Source organism: Vidua chalybeata, chromosome 23 (genome assembly GCF_026979565.1).
Source record: "Vidua chalybeata isolate OUT-0048 chromosome 23, bVidCha1 merged haplotype, whole genome shotgun sequence".
In the NCBI taxonomy this organism is placed as follows: domain Eukaryota; kingdom Metazoa; phylum Chordata; class Aves; order Passeriformes; family Viduidae; genus Vidua; species Vidua chalybeata.
Genome location: NC_071552.1, coordinates 3,723,983 through 3,741,563, shown reverse-complemented (window position 1 = coordinate 3,741,563; position 17,581 = coordinate 3,723,983). Strand labels below are relative to the sequence as shown.

At 49.0% G+C, this 17,581-nt stretch overlaps 1 protein-coding gene across 1 annotated transcript in view; it reads left to right on the top strand.

The window, feature by feature from the left end:
- LOC128799122 (uncharacterized) overlaps positions 1-16,066 on the top strand; it is a 29,373-nt gene extending 13,307 nt beyond the window's left edge. The window contains exons 10-26 of the mRNA XM_053963239.1: positions 543-722; positions 3,180-3,392; positions 4,217-4,362; positions 6,379-6,506; positions 7,531-7,663; positions 7,894-8,026; positions 8,447-8,599; positions 8,948-9,074; positions 9,264-9,475; positions 10,394-10,556; positions 10,671-10,753; positions 11,469-11,629; positions 12,350-12,491; positions 13,323-13,501; positions 13,592-13,670; positions 14,132-14,269; positions 16,041-16,066. Of these exons, the coding sequence (XP_053819214.1) occupies positions 543-722; positions 3,180-3,392; positions 4,217-4,362; positions 6,379-6,506; positions 7,531-7,663; positions 7,894-8,026; positions 8,447-8,599; positions 8,948-9,074; positions 9,264-9,475; positions 10,394-10,556; positions 10,671-10,753; positions 11,469-11,629; positions 12,350-12,491; positions 13,323-13,501; positions 13,592-13,670; positions 14,132-14,269; positions 16,041-16,066 (2,396 nt within the window). The remainder of the gene's footprint in view (positions 1-542; positions 723-3,179; positions 3,393-4,216; positions 4,363-6,378; positions 6,507-7,530; positions 7,664-7,893; positions 8,027-8,446; positions 8,600-8,947; positions 9,075-9,263; positions 9,476-10,393; positions 10,557-10,670; positions 10,754-11,468; positions 11,630-12,349; positions 12,492-13,322; positions 13,502-13,591; positions 13,671-14,131; positions 14,270-16,040) is intronic.
- The last annotated feature ends 1,515 nt before the right edge of the window (positions 16,067-17,581 follow it).

The following is a 17,581-nucleotide window of genomic DNA, read 5'->3' as shown; positions in this document are numbered from 1 at the left end:
AGACCCTTTTTATCCCATTTCTCCTGATCCCATCCCATTCCCCTCAATTCCAGCCCTATTTTCCCAAATATTTCCCCCATCCCCTTTTTTTCTAATTTTTCCCAATCCCATTCTGTTTCCCGTATTCCAGGTCCATTTCCCCCCATTTTTCCTCCCATCCCATCCCATCCCATCCCATCCCATCCCATCCCATCCCATCCCATCCCATCCCATCCCATCCCCTTTTTCTCCCATTTTTCCCAATCCTATTCAATTTTCCCCCATTCCAGATCCATTTTCCCCACATTCTCCCCATCTCAGTGCCTTTTCCCTGCATTTTACCTAATCCCATCCCATTTTCCACCATTCCCACCCCATTTCCCCCCCATCCCAGAGCACGGCTTGGATGTCAGATGTGGAATTGTGAGAGAAAAGAGGCAGTGACCTGTTGATCCAGTGACATCCCTGGGTGCCACCTGGCAGAGGAGGGGCTGGGAGGACACTGAGCAGTGCTCCAATGGCACTGGGGATGCTCCTAAAATCCTCTTTTTCTGTTTTTTTAGGGGATTCTGAGGCCCACCCGTGCCCTTTGGGACACTACTGCCTCGGGAGCAATGGCAGTGCCCAGAGCAGTGTCCTGGCCCCTCAGGAGTGCCCTCCACAGACCTTCCGTGGGCACCTGGGAGCACGGAGCCTGGCGGAGTGCCAGCCCTGCCCGCCGGGGTACCACTGTCCCCTGCCAGGTGAGTGTCCCCTGGGTACCACTGTCCCCTGCCAGGTGAGTGTCCCCTGGGTACCACTGTCCCCTGCCAGGTGAGTGTCCCCTGGGTACCACTGTCCCCTGCCAGGTGAGTGTCCCCTGGGTACCACTGTCCCCTGCCAGGTGAGTGTCCCCTGGGTACCACTGTCCCCTGCCAGGTGAGTGTCCCCTGGGTACCACTGTCCCTGCCAGGTGAGTGTCCCCTGGGTACCACTGTCACTTGTCAGGTGAGTGTGGGGCAAAGCCAGCCCTTTTCCCTCCTCTGGGGGAAAAAATTCCATCCTTTCCCACCTCTGGGTGACAAAATTCCCCACAATGAGCTAGGGAAAGGGAGGGAGAATTCCTGCTCACAGCCACCTAAGAGCCTTTCTCCAAATTCTCCCCTGGCCACCCAGCTTCCTTTCCCTTTCCCTTTCCCTTTCCCTTTCCCTTTCCCTTTCCCTTTCCCTTTCCCTTTCCCTTTCCCTTTCCCTTTCCCTTTCCCTTTCCCTTTCCCTTTCCCTTCTCTCCTCACTCCCTTCTCTTCCCCACAGGTCTGACCAGCTTTGAGGATTATCCCTGTCCCCCTGGGTACTGGTGCCCTGGCAAAGGGGACACTTTCCTGTGCCCAGCTGGCACTTCCAGGATGCAGCCTGGTGCCAAATCCTTGGAAGAGTGTAATCCCTGCTCGCCTGGATATCACTGCCCGGACCCAGCCCAGACAGGGCTCCCCAACACCCAGGGAATACCCTGCAAACCTGGCTACGAGTGCCCAGCAGGTGACACCACCTTTGTTCTCCTTATTTCCAGCCATTTCTGAGCCTAGATGATGGATCAGCAGGGATTTAGAGTGACTCTTATCCCATTCTCCCAGGCCGTGATCCCTCCCAGCCCTCCCTGCTTTTGTTTAGCTGAGGTTGCCAAGGAAGTGGCCTGGGCTTGGAAAAGGAGATGTTTTCATGCAGGGCTGGGCACTGAGGTGTCAGCATGCCATGCTAAATAATAAACTGGTGTTGTTATTGGACACGGAGTAAGCACACAAACGCCCGGCAAGTTCAAAGGCTAAAAAAGAGAGCGTTTCATTTGAGCATCTGATATTTATAGGATTCCAGAGATGACAGTGGATTGGAGCATGGAATTACCAGCCACACTGGTCCAACCGACAGTCTATCAATTCTCTCTTCCTACAAAGAAGAATGTAAAACAATAATTATTTACATGAACAGTGTGTGACAACTCTAGCAGAAGTATGTAAACAGATCAGAAGGCTGAAGAAGTTTTATGAGAACTTTAAGACTTTCAAAAGAACTATAAAAGAAAACTTAACACTTATAAAAATCAGGGTAACAAACCGGTTCCCAACAGTTCTGTGCCCTTTTGGGAGCTGTAGAAAACACAGGGAGTTTATGGAAAAGCCTCCTTGCCTCCCAAACACAGATGCTCCTGTTCTGGGAATGTCACCCCAACGCTGTTCCCCCGTTTCTCCCCCAGGGTCAGTAAATCCCAATCCCTGCAGGCCTGGCTCTTACTGTGGTGCTGTGACAGGAGAGCCTCCCCTGTGTCCTGCTGGCTACCACTGTCCTGAGGGATCCTGGACTTACAGCAGCCCCGAGCAGCTGTGAGTACCTGGGGGTTGGGGCAGTCAGCCTCCAGCTCCTGAAAACCCCAATCCTGGGAATTGTGCCTGGGATCCAACCTGCACCACGGCCTTTGTGCATGCTGCAAAAGCAAAGGGATCTCTGTGGCTGCAGTCACGGGTTTGGGTGACTGAACAGGAAGGGGGATTTATAGTTCTGCTCAGCTTGGAATCAGATGAGAACTGCTTTTTGCCCTGTGTTTTCACTGATCACTGAATCCAGAAATCATTTTCAGAGGTTTTCTTCCCTCTCGCTGCCCTGTTTTGACTCCCAGGTGTGTGTTCCCATACTACTGCCCCCCGGGCAGTGCCCACCCAGTGCCCTGTGAAGGAGGGCACATGGCCCTCAGCCTGCCTGGCCTGAGGGGCTCAGCCGAGAGATTCTGCAGAGTTTGTGCTGCAGGGACCTTCCTCAGTGACCCCCTGATCTCAGAGCCCTGCCAGCCCTGCCCAGCTGGCTTCACCTGCCCACCAGGTAAATTCAGGGGAGTGGGGCAAGAAATAGCAGCTTAAATTGGGAGCAGAGAGTTTTGAGTTCTGTGTGGGCAAAGCTCTCAATCCTCTGCAGTTATAAAAGCCTGGTGTGGGCTGTCACGTGGGTCTGCCACTGGATTTAGCCAGTGGAAGAGCTGGGGGAAAGAAAAACTGAGATTTATATTTAAATATGAATTAGACTGAAAAAAGCTGATCTGCACATGTGTGTATTTCTATAGACTCGTGTCTATATATAGAGAGACGTGTGTAGATGGATCACTGGGACAAGCAAGTGCTCTCTGCCTCTCTCCCAGCACTTGCTGGGGTCCCTAATGCCACCCCTTTCTCCAGGCAGTGACAGCTACGACCAGCAGCCTTGTCCCCGTGGCCACTACTGCCCTGCCCTGTCCCCTGCCCCGCTGCCCTGTCCCCCGGGCACCCATGGGAGCAGCCACTTTGCCAAGCACCCAGGGGACTGCCAGGCCTGTCCTGCTGGCACCTTCAACCACCTCCCTGCCCAGGCTGCCTGCTTCCCCTGTGGCAGCTCTTCTTCCTCTCAGCCGGGTGAGTTTTTGTGTGGGAGCGGAGTTTTCCCCTCTGGTGTTTCCTGATGTTCCACAAGCCCTGGGATCCTCCTGGAGCTGGGGGTGCTGCCCATGCCCAGCTGCTCTTCCCCTGTCCCACCCAGGAGGAGGATTCCAATTCCAAAGCTGTCGTTTTCCCACTCTTAGACTCTTACCCAAAGGGATTTGATCTCCTTAAAGGAAAGGAGAGCTGAGCAGCTCTACTAATTCTTGCTCTATCATTGCTTTGAAAGAGGTGGCGTTTCACCAAGATCACTTTAGCCAGGATTTTGGGGGGATTGTATTAAATCTAGGGGTGCTTTTGAGCCAAAATTGGGCACTGAGGGCATGATAAAGTGGGATAAGGCTGGATGGAAACTGGAAAAGTAAGGTGTGCTTATTCCTCACTTAGTGTATGTGCAGCACTGCCCCAGTGTTTAAATCAGGTGGATTTGAGGCTGTTGGGGCACGAGAGAGGGGCTTGGCAGCCCTGCCTGGCTGCTCCTTACCCCATCCAGGGCCTTCATCTACAAATCAATGGAGGGCTTGTAAAAGCCCTGCTGCCAACGAGCAGCTGGGCCTTTCTGCATCTCTGGCTAAATGGGTGCTGCAGGAGATGCTCTCACGCTGTGCTGGTGCAGGCTGGCCCCAGCTGGCTGTCCTGTGGCTCAGCTGTGCCCTGGAAGAGGGGCACAGACCCGAGCAGTGTCACTGAAATGAGCGGTGGGATTTGATAAAGAGCTCTGAGCACAGGAGCTGCTCCCTTCCAGCCAGCACGGTTGTTCCAGGCTGTATTCCCTCTCTAAATCCAAGCTCTTCTCCCAGGTGCCACCAGCTGTACCTGCCACGGGCTGAACAGGGCTTTCCAGCAGTCAGATGGCTCCTGCATCTGCCAGGCAGGTTATGTTTATTATGATGAGAGAGGCAAGAAAGACTCTGACAGCAACAGCGATCAGGACTGCCGACCTCAGGTAAAATCGGGCTCCAAACCAAAATTGTTGTGTGATGTGCAGTGTTCAGGCCTTAAGCTAAGCCAAACAAATCTTTGAGATGTTTTATTGGCCTTTTGTTGTAGGAGGTTTTCTTTACCAACATCTTGTGAGGTTAAATTTAAATTCACAAGGGATGGAAGTAAAGGATCCTTCCATGGCAGGCAGTGGGAGGAGCACAGTGTCTCACAAGAATATGTCTCCTGACAGATTCAGGAATTTAAACCTCCTCTAATATGAAATTCTTCTTTAGAGCTGCCATGGGAGGGGAGACACTAAAACCAGTTTTTGTTTGTATATTGCATGATGTCACTTTTTTCCTCTTTTTGAATGAAGTTCAGTAGTCCAAAACCCCCTCCTGGCCTGCGTTCCACAGCAATCCAGAGTGTTTAAAATTATACCCTGGTTCTTTCAAATATTTTCTTACAGCTGAAGGAAATTAGAACCTCATGAGGGGTTGGGAGGTGAAATTGTTGTGTGCTATTGGAATCCGAAATGCAGAGAATTCTCAGAACTTTGGGCCTGGAAGCCAAAGCTTAGAGTTAAACACAGGATTTGATCTGAGACCTTGGAAAAGGCTTCTAAACTGAGGTGATAAAAGTGAGAATGTGGATTCATAGTTTAAAGCAGAGACACGTGAAGTTAAGAAGAAGAAAGTTGAGAGTTTTAGAGTTTAAGATATAGAAGAAATAAAAGTAGCTACAGAGGTAAAGAAGAAGTTTAGAATGCAGAGCTGTAGGTTTGTGTGTCATAGCAGGATTGGCTAAGAAATCTTACACTGTAGCATGAGTGCATAAGATGAAATATTTAAGGATTGGGTGCAAAACATAAATATCCTTGTTGGCAGTGTTTTATTGGTCAGTAAATCCTTAAAAAGTCTTGTAACTGGGGTCCCGTGACCTTCAGAACCATGCAGTGAGGATGTGAGCTGAACTCACCCTTCCTGCCTGTGTAGAAGATAAGAAAAATAAATCACATCATCTAAAAACTCAGAGGTCCCAGCTCTAACTCATTCAAAACTCCTTCCAAAATCCCCATAGTGTGTTTTCTCAGTGCTTTCCTTGTTGGATTGCCTTTATGAGGAATGTTGGATGGTCTTTATGAGGAATGTTGGATTGTCTTTATGTGGAATGTTGGATTGCCTTTATGTGGAATGTTGGATTGTCTTCATGAGGAATGTTGGATGGTCTTTATGAGGAATGTTGGATTGTCTTTATGAGGAATGTTGGATGGTCTTTATGAGGAATGTTGGATTGTCTTTATGAGGAATGTTGGATGGTCTTTATGAGGAATGTTGGATGGTCTTTATGAGGAATGTTGGATTGTCTTCATGAGGAATGTTGGATTGTCTTTATGAGGAATGTTGGATTGTCTTTATGAGGAATGTTGGATGGTCTTTATGAGGAATGTTGGATTGTCTTTATGAGGAATGTTGGATGGTCTTTATGAGGAATGTTGGATTGTCTTTATGAGGAATGTTGGATTGTCTTTATGAGGAATGTTGGATGGTCTTTATGAGGAATGTTGGATTGTCTTTATGTGTAATGTTGGATTGTCTTTATGTGGAATGTTGGATTGTCTTTATGTGGAATGTTGGATTGTCTTTATGAGGAATGTTGGATTGTCTTTATGAGGAATGTTGGATTGTCTTTATGAGGAATGTTGGATTGTCTTTATGAGGAATGTTGGATGGTCTTTATGAGGAATGTTGGATGGTCTTTATGTGTAATGTTGGATTGTCTTTATGTGGAATGTTGGATTGTCTTTATGTGGAATGTTGGATTGTCTTTATGTGGAATGTTGGATTGTCTTTATGAGGAATGTTGGATTGTCTTTATGAGGAATGTTGGATTGTCTTTATGTGTAATGTTGGATTGTCTTTATGTGGAACGTCTGAAGCACAGCAGTGGGAACGGAGGAGAACTTTAGGGATGCTGCAGCTCAGCTGAAGCCTGGAAGCTGAAGCTCTGGAGCCTGTCTGGGTGGGTTTTCCTGCAGGTGGACGAGTTGTGTGCCCCTGGCGAGGTCCGGCTGGCGTCCACGCGCCGCTGCGCCGCCCCCGAGCGCCACGACTGCGCTCCCGCCTGCGGGCCGGCCGGAGGGGAGCTCCACGCACAGCTGGGCATGTGAGTCACGCAGTCATCACAGAACCACCGGGCTGGAAGGGACCTGCAAGATCATCGAGTCCAACCCAGCACTGTGTCTTGGTTTAGGGCAAATTTGGGAGAAAACTTTTAAAGTTTTTTTTTTTTTTTTTCCTAGAAAGCAAATGCAAGAAAAGGGAAAGCCACAGTCTAGGGAATTTCTCTGCTTGAGCTAGCTAAAAACTAACTAAAAGCAAAAGAGAGCTCTTTCCTGCTGTCTGTCCGTCTGCAGACAACACAGTCCAGGAGCAGGAATGTGGAGGAGTGAGTGCAGTTTCTGAAAACAAACTGTGCGCTGCTTCTTCCCCCCTTCTCTCTCAGAACCAGTCTTAGAGGTTAAAAACTTATTTCTGGGCTAAGCAGACAAATGGGGATATGAGCATCATAAAGTCACCTCAGGACACCCCAACACCTCAACTCAACCCTGGCACCCAGTGCCACATCCAGGCTTTGTTAAACACACCCAGGGATGGTGACTGCACCACCTCCCCGGGCAGCCATTCCAGAACTTTATCACCCTTTCTGTAAAAAACCTTTTCCTAATATCTGGCCTGTATTTCCCTTGGCTTGAGGCTGTGTCCTCTGGTTCTGTCAGTGCTGCCTGGAGAAAGAGCCCAGCCCCAGCTGAGCACAGCCACCTCTCAGGGAGTTTAGAGAGTGCTGAGGTCACCCCCGAGTCTCCTTTTCTCCAGGCTAAATCTGGTGTGCCAAAATCATACTCTGATTCTTTCAACCATTTTCCTGGAGCTGAGCTTTGGGGAGGGGTGTGGTGCTCTGTCACAGGACTGAAGGTGGTCTCTGCTAACCAAGCACTGCTCGTGGGGTGTCACATTTTGGCTCTGAAGAGCAGGCACGGTGCTGGTGAGATGGACAGCGAGTTTGCTCCATCCTTTTTCCCGTGGATACAGAATAGAATCATCCACCCTGTGGGCTGTGGGAGACTGGGGCTCTGTTGGAGCTGTTTGCTGAGGGATCAGGACTGACCAAGGATTTGTCCCTTTTTCAGATGCCACTGCAAGCAGTACATCTCTGCTGAGGAGCTCTGTGACCAGCTGTGCCTGCTGAGAGCCCCACGGATCTCCCTGGGCTTTGGCACCCACAGAGAGCTGCTGCTGAGGATGAGCGAGGGCCAAGTGAGGGTAGGTGTGGAGGGAGGGATTGCTGTCCAAATGTGCAGGTCTGGGAGAGCCCAGAAATCACAGCAGGGTGAAGGAACTCCTTCAGGGGAGGTTAAGGGTTGCTGCATTACAGAGAAACAACAATTCCTGATTTAGAGGGGGAAAACTCCTAGAGCAGCCTTTTACAGCTGCACTGAAGGTTGACCACAAACCAGGGCTGATTGAATCAGAGTTCCCTCTGCTTCCCACAGGAAGTGTCAAATGTTCTGGGCCCTGATGAGCACGTGCAGAGCAGCCAGAGGGTGCATTTGGTTCTGTTCAGTCCCCAGGGAGTGCTGGGTTTCATTGTCTCCAGCACAGAAGTTCTGGATGCATTTCTCAAGGGTAAGGCTTGAGAGGGAACCCCAATTCCAGCCACACCAAGCCATCCGTTTCCTCCCGTGTTGGCACAACCACTGGACAGCAAGTTGGCACAGAGGGAATTCATTATTAGATGCTCCAAACTATTTAGAAAGCAGGGAAATTCTTGCTCTGCCTGGAAGTAAATAGTGGGGAATTCACTGGCTGCATGGGTAACTCCCTGGGAAGGGGTCAGATAGAGATTGCAGGATTTGGGATTTCCAAGGAACTAGAAGGAAACTCCATTTGGAGGCAAATCTGTTGGCAGGTGCGCGGATTTGGCTTTGTGAGCTGTATTTGCCCACAGATAGAAAATAAATAATTCTTCCTTGCCAAGGGTCGGGTGTTGTCACATGCTGCTCGCTTTGCAGGGCTCATTCTGGTTTCTTCTCTTGCCTGTGGCAGGAGATTTTTCCTCAGATCAGCTGCTGCAGAAAGGGCACAGAGCCCAGAGGAGCTCCCCCAGGGACAGCCAGGCCTTGCCCCTCATCCCTAACCCAGTGGTGTGTCTGGAAGCAGGGGACACGATCCTTTTCCAGCTCAGCATCAATTCCCAGGGTGAGTGTGGCTGGGGCTGAGCACATTTGTGTGTCCAGAGCAGTGGCTCCATGCTGGGCACCCTGCATGGATGCATCCCTTCACCTCCTGGCTCCCAGAACTGCAGCCTGGACTCTGCCAGGGGCTTACCTGCAGGTTTTCACTTTTTGATTGGATTTCTGTAGAGTGGGATAAAATTGGTGCTGTGTTAGACAGCATAAATCTCTGGGGGGCACTAGTTAAACTCAGTTAAATGAGCTGACACTGCATGGTGCTATAAAAGCAGTGCCACAGCTCTTTGCCAGCCCAGTGCCAGCTTTCCCAGCTGAGGTGGCTCAGAGCTGCTGACCCTGTGCTGCCCCACCCCAGAGCGTGCCTCCAGCCATTACCCCGTGTACCAGAAGCAGCATCTCTACAACAACAACCCAGGCTGGGATTTCGGACCCTTCCGAAGGCTGGACCACCTGATCCAGGAGACTCAGCTCAACATCTCCTGGTAATACCTGCTGTGGGCAGCAGTGCTGTGGGCAGGACCTGAGAGCGAGTTTTTGACAGAATCTGCAGGTCCTTGGTGGTGAAAATGCCAGATTTTGCTGTGTTCAAGTCCCTGTGTTCAACCATCCTCGCAGATGGAGCCTGAAGGAAGCTTGGATCAGCTGGCACCTTCCTCACTTCTCTCTTCCAGGTTTGCCCATGTTTTCCTGGAGCCTGGGACATTTGTTTTCAGGGACAGCTCCGTTCAGGAGCGCTTCCTGATTGTGACAGTGAACGAAGCCAACGTGAGCTGTGACGCTGGGGAAGGGTCCTTCCAGCCCTCCTCCCTGTTCCAGCTGGCCAGACATGGCATTTTGAAGCAGCAGAATCTGAACTTGGCTCCCAACTGGGCTGCTATCACAGGTACAGCCAAAGCTCTGAGATACCCACCTTCAACCTCCATTCTTACCCATGACCTTTCTTGTGCTCTTTAAGGGTGTTTAAAACAAGCATTTTATTTGGAAATGCCACCAAAGCACTGCTTTGTCAGCTTTAATTCCTTGCTGCTGTGGAGCTTCCCAAATTCCACTGCTGTCTGGCCTGTGCCTGTGCAGGAGCTGAGGTGGTGAGAGAGGGAAGGAGCAGTCGTGCTTCTCCCCACACCCTGTTTGAAGAGTTCAGTGGGCTTTGTTCTCCTTGGCTGGAAAGCAGAAAATGACAGCGTATTTCCATGATAAACTGAGCTGAAATTAAATCCATCATTCCCAAGTTGACTAAAAGCTAAACACAAGGTCAGGTAAGGTCTCTGCTCCAAAGCAGGTGTGGGTGTGAGAGCTGTGCACACGCCAGTCCTTCAGTGGGAGGCCAGAATACAACAGAAAAGGAAGTGTGGTGTGCAAGCATGATCCTGACTCTATAAAATGTATACAATATATATTTATATTTATATGTGTATATTTATAAATTTTATGTTTATAGTTTATATGTTTATATGTATATTTATATGTCTATTTATATTTATATTTGTAATATGTTTGCATATCATATGTAATAGAAGTATACATTATATATTATATGTATAATATATATTGCATTATATATGATATATTGTAGATTATTTTATATCTATTTTATATATTTATATGTATTTTATATACAATATAATAATATATATTTTATTATAAAATTGATAAACTGGATCCTTCAGTCCTGGAAACACTTTGCTCCTCACCCACCTGCCCCAGCTTCTCCCAGAAGAAGCAGAAGTGAAGTGAGCAGGAAAGGTGCTGAATGGTTTTTTTTGTGTTTCTCACTTCTCTCCCTCCCTCCTGTCTTCCCCAGCGATCCTCTTCGTCCTGGGCTTCCTCGTGCTGCTGCTGACCACCCTGGCCATCGTGTTCCAGCCTGCTGGCCCCAAAATCAGCCCCCTGAAGAGCTGGAAGCCACGATGGAGGAGCCTGGGGGAGCCCCACATCCCACCAGAGTACATCCTCCTTAAGGACAGGTAAGGACCAGCCTCTCCTACAGAAAATCTACCCAAGAAATCCATCCTTGAGCTGGGCTCTGATCTTCCTGAGAAAAATGAGGTGCTCTTCACCCTCTTTGCCATTCTCTCCAGCCTCAAGTTCTACCAGATGCTTGGTGCTCGTGGATCTGGAGAAGACGCTGGCTCTGGGGAGAAAGGAGCAGTGCCTGGTGCAGGTGAAGTTCTGGGCCAGCCCCAGGTGTTCTCCCGTTGGTTTTTTCCCACACTTCCTCCCCATTTTCTTCTCTCAGGTGCAATATTTTCACACCTGCTCACCCAGAATTTCCTGCACTCTCAGGAGGCCACACAGGCACTTTGCTGTGTGCATTTCCACAGGCACACATTCTTCCACCCTGGGTTTATCCCAGGGAATTTAACCCCCTGTCATTGGGATAGGTTGGAGATTTTTCCCTGAGGAATTGACAGAGGGAATTCCCAGCCTTGACAAGCCCTTAAAACAGCAGCGAGTTCAGGTGCCAGGTGAAGAAAATAAAGATTTTGAAATGTTTTCCTTGGCTTCGTCTGCTGGTTATTCTGTTCCCTGAAGGCACGGGACTCCTCGTTTGCTCTCTGGGAATGAGCTCGGCTCGGGAATTTCGGGATGCTCACAGGGACAGAGCCCGAGCCCAGCAGATGGCAGCAGGTGGCGATGCTGGGAATAGCTCAGGAACAGCTCTGGCAGATTTCTGGACAATTTAAGAGCTGATAGTAACGCTCTGTCATCCTCCCCCTCGCTAGGGAACGAGACCTTCTCTCACATCTCCTGCCTCATCCGTTTTTCCTTCCTCACAGAACACAAAATTCCTCTGGCCAGGCAGCGTCTTGTGAGGAAATAAACTCAAATAACCTCGTGTCCAGTGTTTGAGTGTGAGCCTTCCCCTGGTGTTTCAGAAAACAGCTTCACACCCAGGCTCCTGGAGGATTTCAGTGTCCGCACCCTCTATGACAAGCTGGAGGATCAGAATTTGCACTTGGCCTCTCAGCTGGCAAAGCACAGGATGGACGTGCTGGTGTTCCACAATGGGATCAGCCAGAGGATCCAGAGCCTCATGGTCAGTGGGGAGAGGCATTGGAGGGAAGGGAGCCTTGGAACCATGAAAATCTTAAGATAAATGGTTGCCCTGAAGGGAAAGTTCATCACAGGATGGGTATTACTCCTTTCAGTAGTTTATTTTGGCATAAAATAATTTTTATATGGTTTTATTGATGCCTCAGGTTTTAGGTTTTCTATTTTTCAGATTCTGTGCTGTTTAGTGTGCAGTTTTGAGCTTCATATAGGAGATGATGCCTGCACAGAGCAGGGAGACAAAACAATTCCTGCTCCAGCTGGGGACCAAGGACAGATGATCCAAAGCTCAGGCCCAAGAGCACAAACAGCGTGGGCTGGAGAGAGAAAAACAAGCAGGATGGGATTTCATAACCTAAAGCTGGAATTGGACAATGAACTCCAATATCCAATATCCAATATCAGTTCTTGGAGCAGAGCTGATCCCAGTGAGAGCCCCCGGGAGCGCTCGTGCATTTTGGGACCATTTTGGTTCATTTGGGTTCATTTTGGGACCATTTTGGTTCCTCTTGGCTGCAGCCCTGGCTGGGCTCTGGTGCTGCCCAAGGTGGATCCATGGAGGAGATCCTTTGAATAAATCCCTGCTTTATTCTGTAGCTCTGCCCAGCTCTGCTCTAGGCCAGCCTGCACAAGGCATCATTATATGAGGGGCTGAATGTGGATCCTGGGGTTTGCAAAATATAACACTGCTGCTTTCTGTGAACAGGACACAGTGCAAGCTCTGGACTGGGAAGCCCTGAAAACCTTTTCCAGGCAAGGGATTTGTGGGCAGGAAGCTGCAGAGCAGAGCTGGGCAGCAGCGGGTGCTGAGCTGAGCCAGGGACACTGGAACAACAACTTCCAGCCAGGTGAGAGGAGCAGGGTGCAGAGCCAGGGACAGGTACAGCGTGAGGGCAGCAGCAGCACGGAGGAGGCTAAAAAAAGACCTGACTCATCCACATGAGAGAGCCCAAAAATCGTTCTGTAAGAGCTGACAGCCTGTCTGCACCTGAGCTCAGTGAGAGGAGAGGTCTGGCAGCTCAGGGAGGGGTGTGACGCCTCAGGTTTTAGGTGTTATATTTTTCACATTCTGTGCTGCTTTAGTGTGTGGGTCTGGGCTTCACAGGAGGGGATGCTGAGCTCTGTGCACAGAGCAGGGAGACAAAACAATTCCTGCTCCAGCTGGGCACCAAGGACAAATGATCCAAACCTCAGCCCAGGAGCACAAACAGCGTGGGCTGGAGAGAGAAAAACAAGCAGGATGGGAGTGCCTGGGCTAAAGCTGGAATGGGACAATGAACTGCAAGGTGCAAATGGAGCAGAGCTGATCCCAGTGAGAGCCCCCGGGAGCGCTCGTGCATTTTGGGACCATTTTGGTTCATCTTGGGTTCATTTTGGGACCATTTTGGTTCATTTGGGTGCAGCCCTGGCTGGGCTCTGGTGCTGCCCAAGGTGGATCCATGGAGGAGATCCTTTGAATAAATCCCTGCTTTATTCTGTAGCTCTGCCCAGCTCTGCTCTAGGCCAGCCTGCACAAGGCATTAGGTGAGCACAGAGTTATTTGGAAATGTTGTATGAAATGAGGCATCCTGAGAAATTTCCAAAGAAAGGCTCCTGCTCTCAGTGCTGTTCTGGATTTAATCGTGGTTTTCCAAGCGGTTCTGGGGAATCCCATTGAAATTTCTTGTTGGGCTCCTCAGGTGCCCCGTGGCAAGAGGTGACAGAGTTAATGAGAGCTCTGGAAGCGCTGCTTGGGAACACTCCTGAGAGGAGCAGAGCTGCAAATCCAGAGGTGGAGCTCAAGATCCAAGCACAGGCTGCAGTGGGAGCTGTGCCCTCCCTGCACAGCCTGGCCAGTGAGAAGAAATCAGAAGGGCAGGTGAGCTGCAGGTGTCTGGTTTTGGGCCATCTCTCACCTTTCTGGGAGTTTTTCCATTTCTTTAACTTCTGAGCCCTTTTTATCCCACAGGATCCTGAGCTGCCTCAGCTCTGGGAGCTGTTCAGCAGGAAAGATGCTTTTTCCAGCCTGCCAGGGCATGAAGAGCATGGTAAGGGTAGTGCCCCAGTGTGAGGTGCTTTCAGGAGGCTGATTCTGTGCTAGGAGGATAAAAGGGGGTGTCTGTGTTTGCTACCACAGCAAATGCAGAATTACTTTTCCCCATTTATTCTATTTTTTACTTTCTTTCTCTTTTTTTTTTTTTTTTGCCTCCTTTATCCCCTGTAGAGAGAGGTCAAGGAGTTTCCATCCCTTTACATCCTTCTCTGCAGGAGAGAACTCAAGGAATTTCCATCCCTACAGACCCTTCACACTTTTAAATTACGTGACCACCTGTAGGGAAGAGTCAGGATGTCATTATAATAATTAAATGCTAATTTGGGAAGGCCAGGCAGATTGTACACCATCATTCTGTGATCCTCACAGCATTCCCTCTGCCCAGGACATCATTTCCTTCTTGCAGCCATGAGGAGCCTCTTCCTTTCGGCTTAAAAATGCCCCAATTTGTTCCAGGTTTAGATCTCCAGCTGGCTTATCTGACTGAGCTGGAGGTAGAGGGTCTGGTGGCAGCTTCCCCCCTTGCCAAGACCCTGTGTGAGATCAAGGAAGCTTTGGTGAATCTGCAGCAACCCTCAGCCCATGGCAATTCAGGTAATTCAGCTGGTTTTATTAATATGTGCTGGTTTAGGGCAGTGAATAAAGCAGGAGTTAAAATAAGCAGGATTTCTTCTGAGCTGAACATTTTCCTCCAGCAGCTGCTGAATTTTTTAGGCCGTGATGCTCAGAGTTTGGAATTAATAACGGTGTGGGGTTGGTGTAATTACGGGAGGATCATTTGCATCATTTTGAAATTCAGATGCAGCGGGTTTGCAAAGGCCTGAAGCTGCCTGGATCCTGCAGCTCCTGCCCTGGGTTATTCCCCTTGGCTTTGGCTGCACTGGTGGCTCTGGGTTCCACTGAATTTCTCTGCTGGATCAGTCCGTGTCTCACAAACGGGACAGACCCTGGCTGGCTGCAGATTTAGGATTTATTATCTGTCTGTATCATACAAGCAAAAAGCAAGAGACACAGTGAAATAACAACATCCATGCAAACACAGATCAGAGATGGATGGCAGCCCATGCAAAGCCTTTTTCTAAATATTCTATGAACCAACAGCGTAAAAGAAAAGGTGTAAAGTCATTAAACTCTAACCAATAGGAAAAGGACCCACGTGAGTTTAACATTAACAAAAGAACTTCTGTGAACCTCAAACAATACCCAATAATTCATTATTTAAGATGGAAACTTTTTCTATCTTTGCAAAGCATATATCTAGGACTTTTCACATCTTGAACGATCAATAAATTCTTGTTCTTTCTTGTTCCTTATGATAAATATAAATGCATTCACTTGGTTCTTAACTTCCTAGCTTCCCATGAGAAGGTTTTGAAATTTCCCTGCCTTTCTCAGCTTTATGTCTAATTTCTGGGGCCTTTTTGCACTTTCTAAAGTCTTTTACCTTTTTATATTCCTACAAATTTCCACGGTGTTTTTATTCTGAACTTCTCTATCAGCCAGCAAACATCAAGCCAGCCTGGGCAGCTCAGGCCTCTTCTGACTGCTGGATTCCTGGGATGAAGCCTGCAGCTGGAGTAAAGAGGAGCTGCATTCTCAGAGCATTGAAGGGACAGGAGCAGGAATATTTCAAGCTCTGCACAGTAAAAGAGTCACCAACTCCTTTCCTGGAGGAGCTGAGCTTATCCTGGGCAATGGATGAGGTTGCACTGGGGAGGGAGGGGGTGTCTGGGACAGAGCAGCTTTACCTCAAGTGTCAGAACAGACACAAATTTAATTAAGGATGTATTTGGTCAAATATGTGATGAGGAATCCATATTCTTTTTGCTTAACCTTGAAATATTTTCACATTTGCTGTGGATTATCAATAATTTGTAGGCTGGAGAAGGAGGCTGAAGTCCTTGGTGCTGCTGATTTTGTGGTTTTTGTTGTTAAGTCAATAAAGCAATAAACAGAAGACCACATGTGGCATCAGAACCTCATTTTACCAATGTGCTCCGTGCAGCCTTTCTGATCCCTGATGTGAAGGATGTTTGTGAGTTTTTCAAGCATTTTAACATCCTTTTAAGCCTTGCCCAGCACCCCTACATGGCCTGTGTGTGTTTTAAATACACTCAGTAAGTTCTGCTGGCAGAGACCTCAAAGGTCTCTACAAATGTGATTTTTCTGAGCCAAGATACACTGAAACAATTCCTGCAGGGAGAGCTGCTGCTGCCCAGTGCTCTGTGAGCCTGGTTTTAATATTTTAATATCCCTCCTACCATTGTGCTTCTCTTGCCCTGTCTGTGTGAGAGCAGGGCTGTGAGGAGGGAATTGTTCCGTGGCCCAGGAGCAGAATCCCCTGCTCCTCATCCCTGATCCCCAGGTGAAGGGCAGCAACACCAGATTTGAGCCAGGACAGTCCCTTGGGATCCCCCAGGGAGGCTGCAGCCAGCAGCAAAGCCAGCTCTCCTCTCAGGGCAGTATTTTCAGGTCTGTTTGTGTGTGAGGGGCTGGCTGAGCCCACTCCTTGCTGGTTCCTCGGCACAAAGCTGTGTTTGCTCTTTCATAACCCCAGAGGGGGTCACAGAGTGACATTTGGGTGCCCAGGAGCCAGGACGGAAGCTCTCAGCTTTGCTTCCACTGCTGGATCAGAGGAACTCCAGGATTTTGCCACTCTTGTTGGTGGTTCCACGTTTTCCAAGCTTGCTCCCAAAAAACACAAGGTTTGTCCAACTTCCTTTGCAGTTTCACCCTGTGAGAATTTTGGGGCTTCCTGGCAGCTCAAAGGGACTTTTTGGGAATTGGAACAGGCAGGAAAACACTGCAAAATCCCTGCAGGTCACTGTGGTTGCCTGTGGGGGGATGTGGCAGTGAAAAAAGCCCATCCTTGCTTTGTTTTTTAGGTTTTCAGCAGATATGTCCATAACAGTCCTCCGTGGAGGTAAGAATCTCTCTGATACCCAAGGGAAACCTGGTCCCCAAGAGGTGACAAAGTTATCTCTGTGCCTTGTGGCTCCAGATCCTATTTGTAAAAGGCAGGGTGGAAGGCAGCTGTAAATAAAATATGTCAATTTTTTGTATTGTAGCAATATTTCAATGAGTAAATTGGTTTGGTTTAAACCAAACCAAAGATACCCATGTGGAATTTTGCTCTAAGATTTTTCCCCCATTCTTGTTTTCTTAACTTTAGTTGTAATTAAAAAAAAAAAAAAAAAAAAAAAAAATCAGAGTTTCAAAATATTTTGGGTCTTTTTTTCCCCCCCACAAATCCAAAGGATATCAATGCAAAGACCAGAGTTTCTCTTAACAGTTCCTTGGAAAGATCTAATAAAATGAGGAGTGGTGCAACCACAGGGTTTATTGCACTTGTGAAGTATTTGCTGCTGACTGCTCGTTTTCCAGGGTGCTGTGGAAGCTGCTGAAAGCCCAGCACAGTCTGGAGTAGCAGTGAAGTTCCCTCATATCAGGAGAGCTCCCTGGGACTGCTGATAACAGATGGAGTGCAGGGTCAGTTCATTTGGCATTTGGAGAGAGGTCACGGGTTTGCCTTGGCCTTCTTTGAGTTGTGCTCCCTTGGCAGAGAATGAAAAGGCTCTTTTCAACATCCTCTGCAAAGCTCAGCCTCTCCTGGAGAGCATCAGGGGCTGCTGTGGGTTCCCTGGGGTGTGAAATGAGCTGCTGCTGGTTTTATCCTTCAGGCTGAAGCTCTGCCACCTGCCAGAGTGCCACCTGTGCCACAGAGTGCTCCTGGCACAGAGTGCCACCTGTGCCACAGAGTGCTCCTGGCACAGAGTGCCACCTGTGCCACAGAGTGCTCCTACCACAGAGTGCCACCTGTGCCACAGAGTGCCACCTGTGCCACAGAGTGCTCCTGGCACAGAGCGCTCCTGGCACAGAGTGCCACCTGTGCCACAGAGTGCTCCT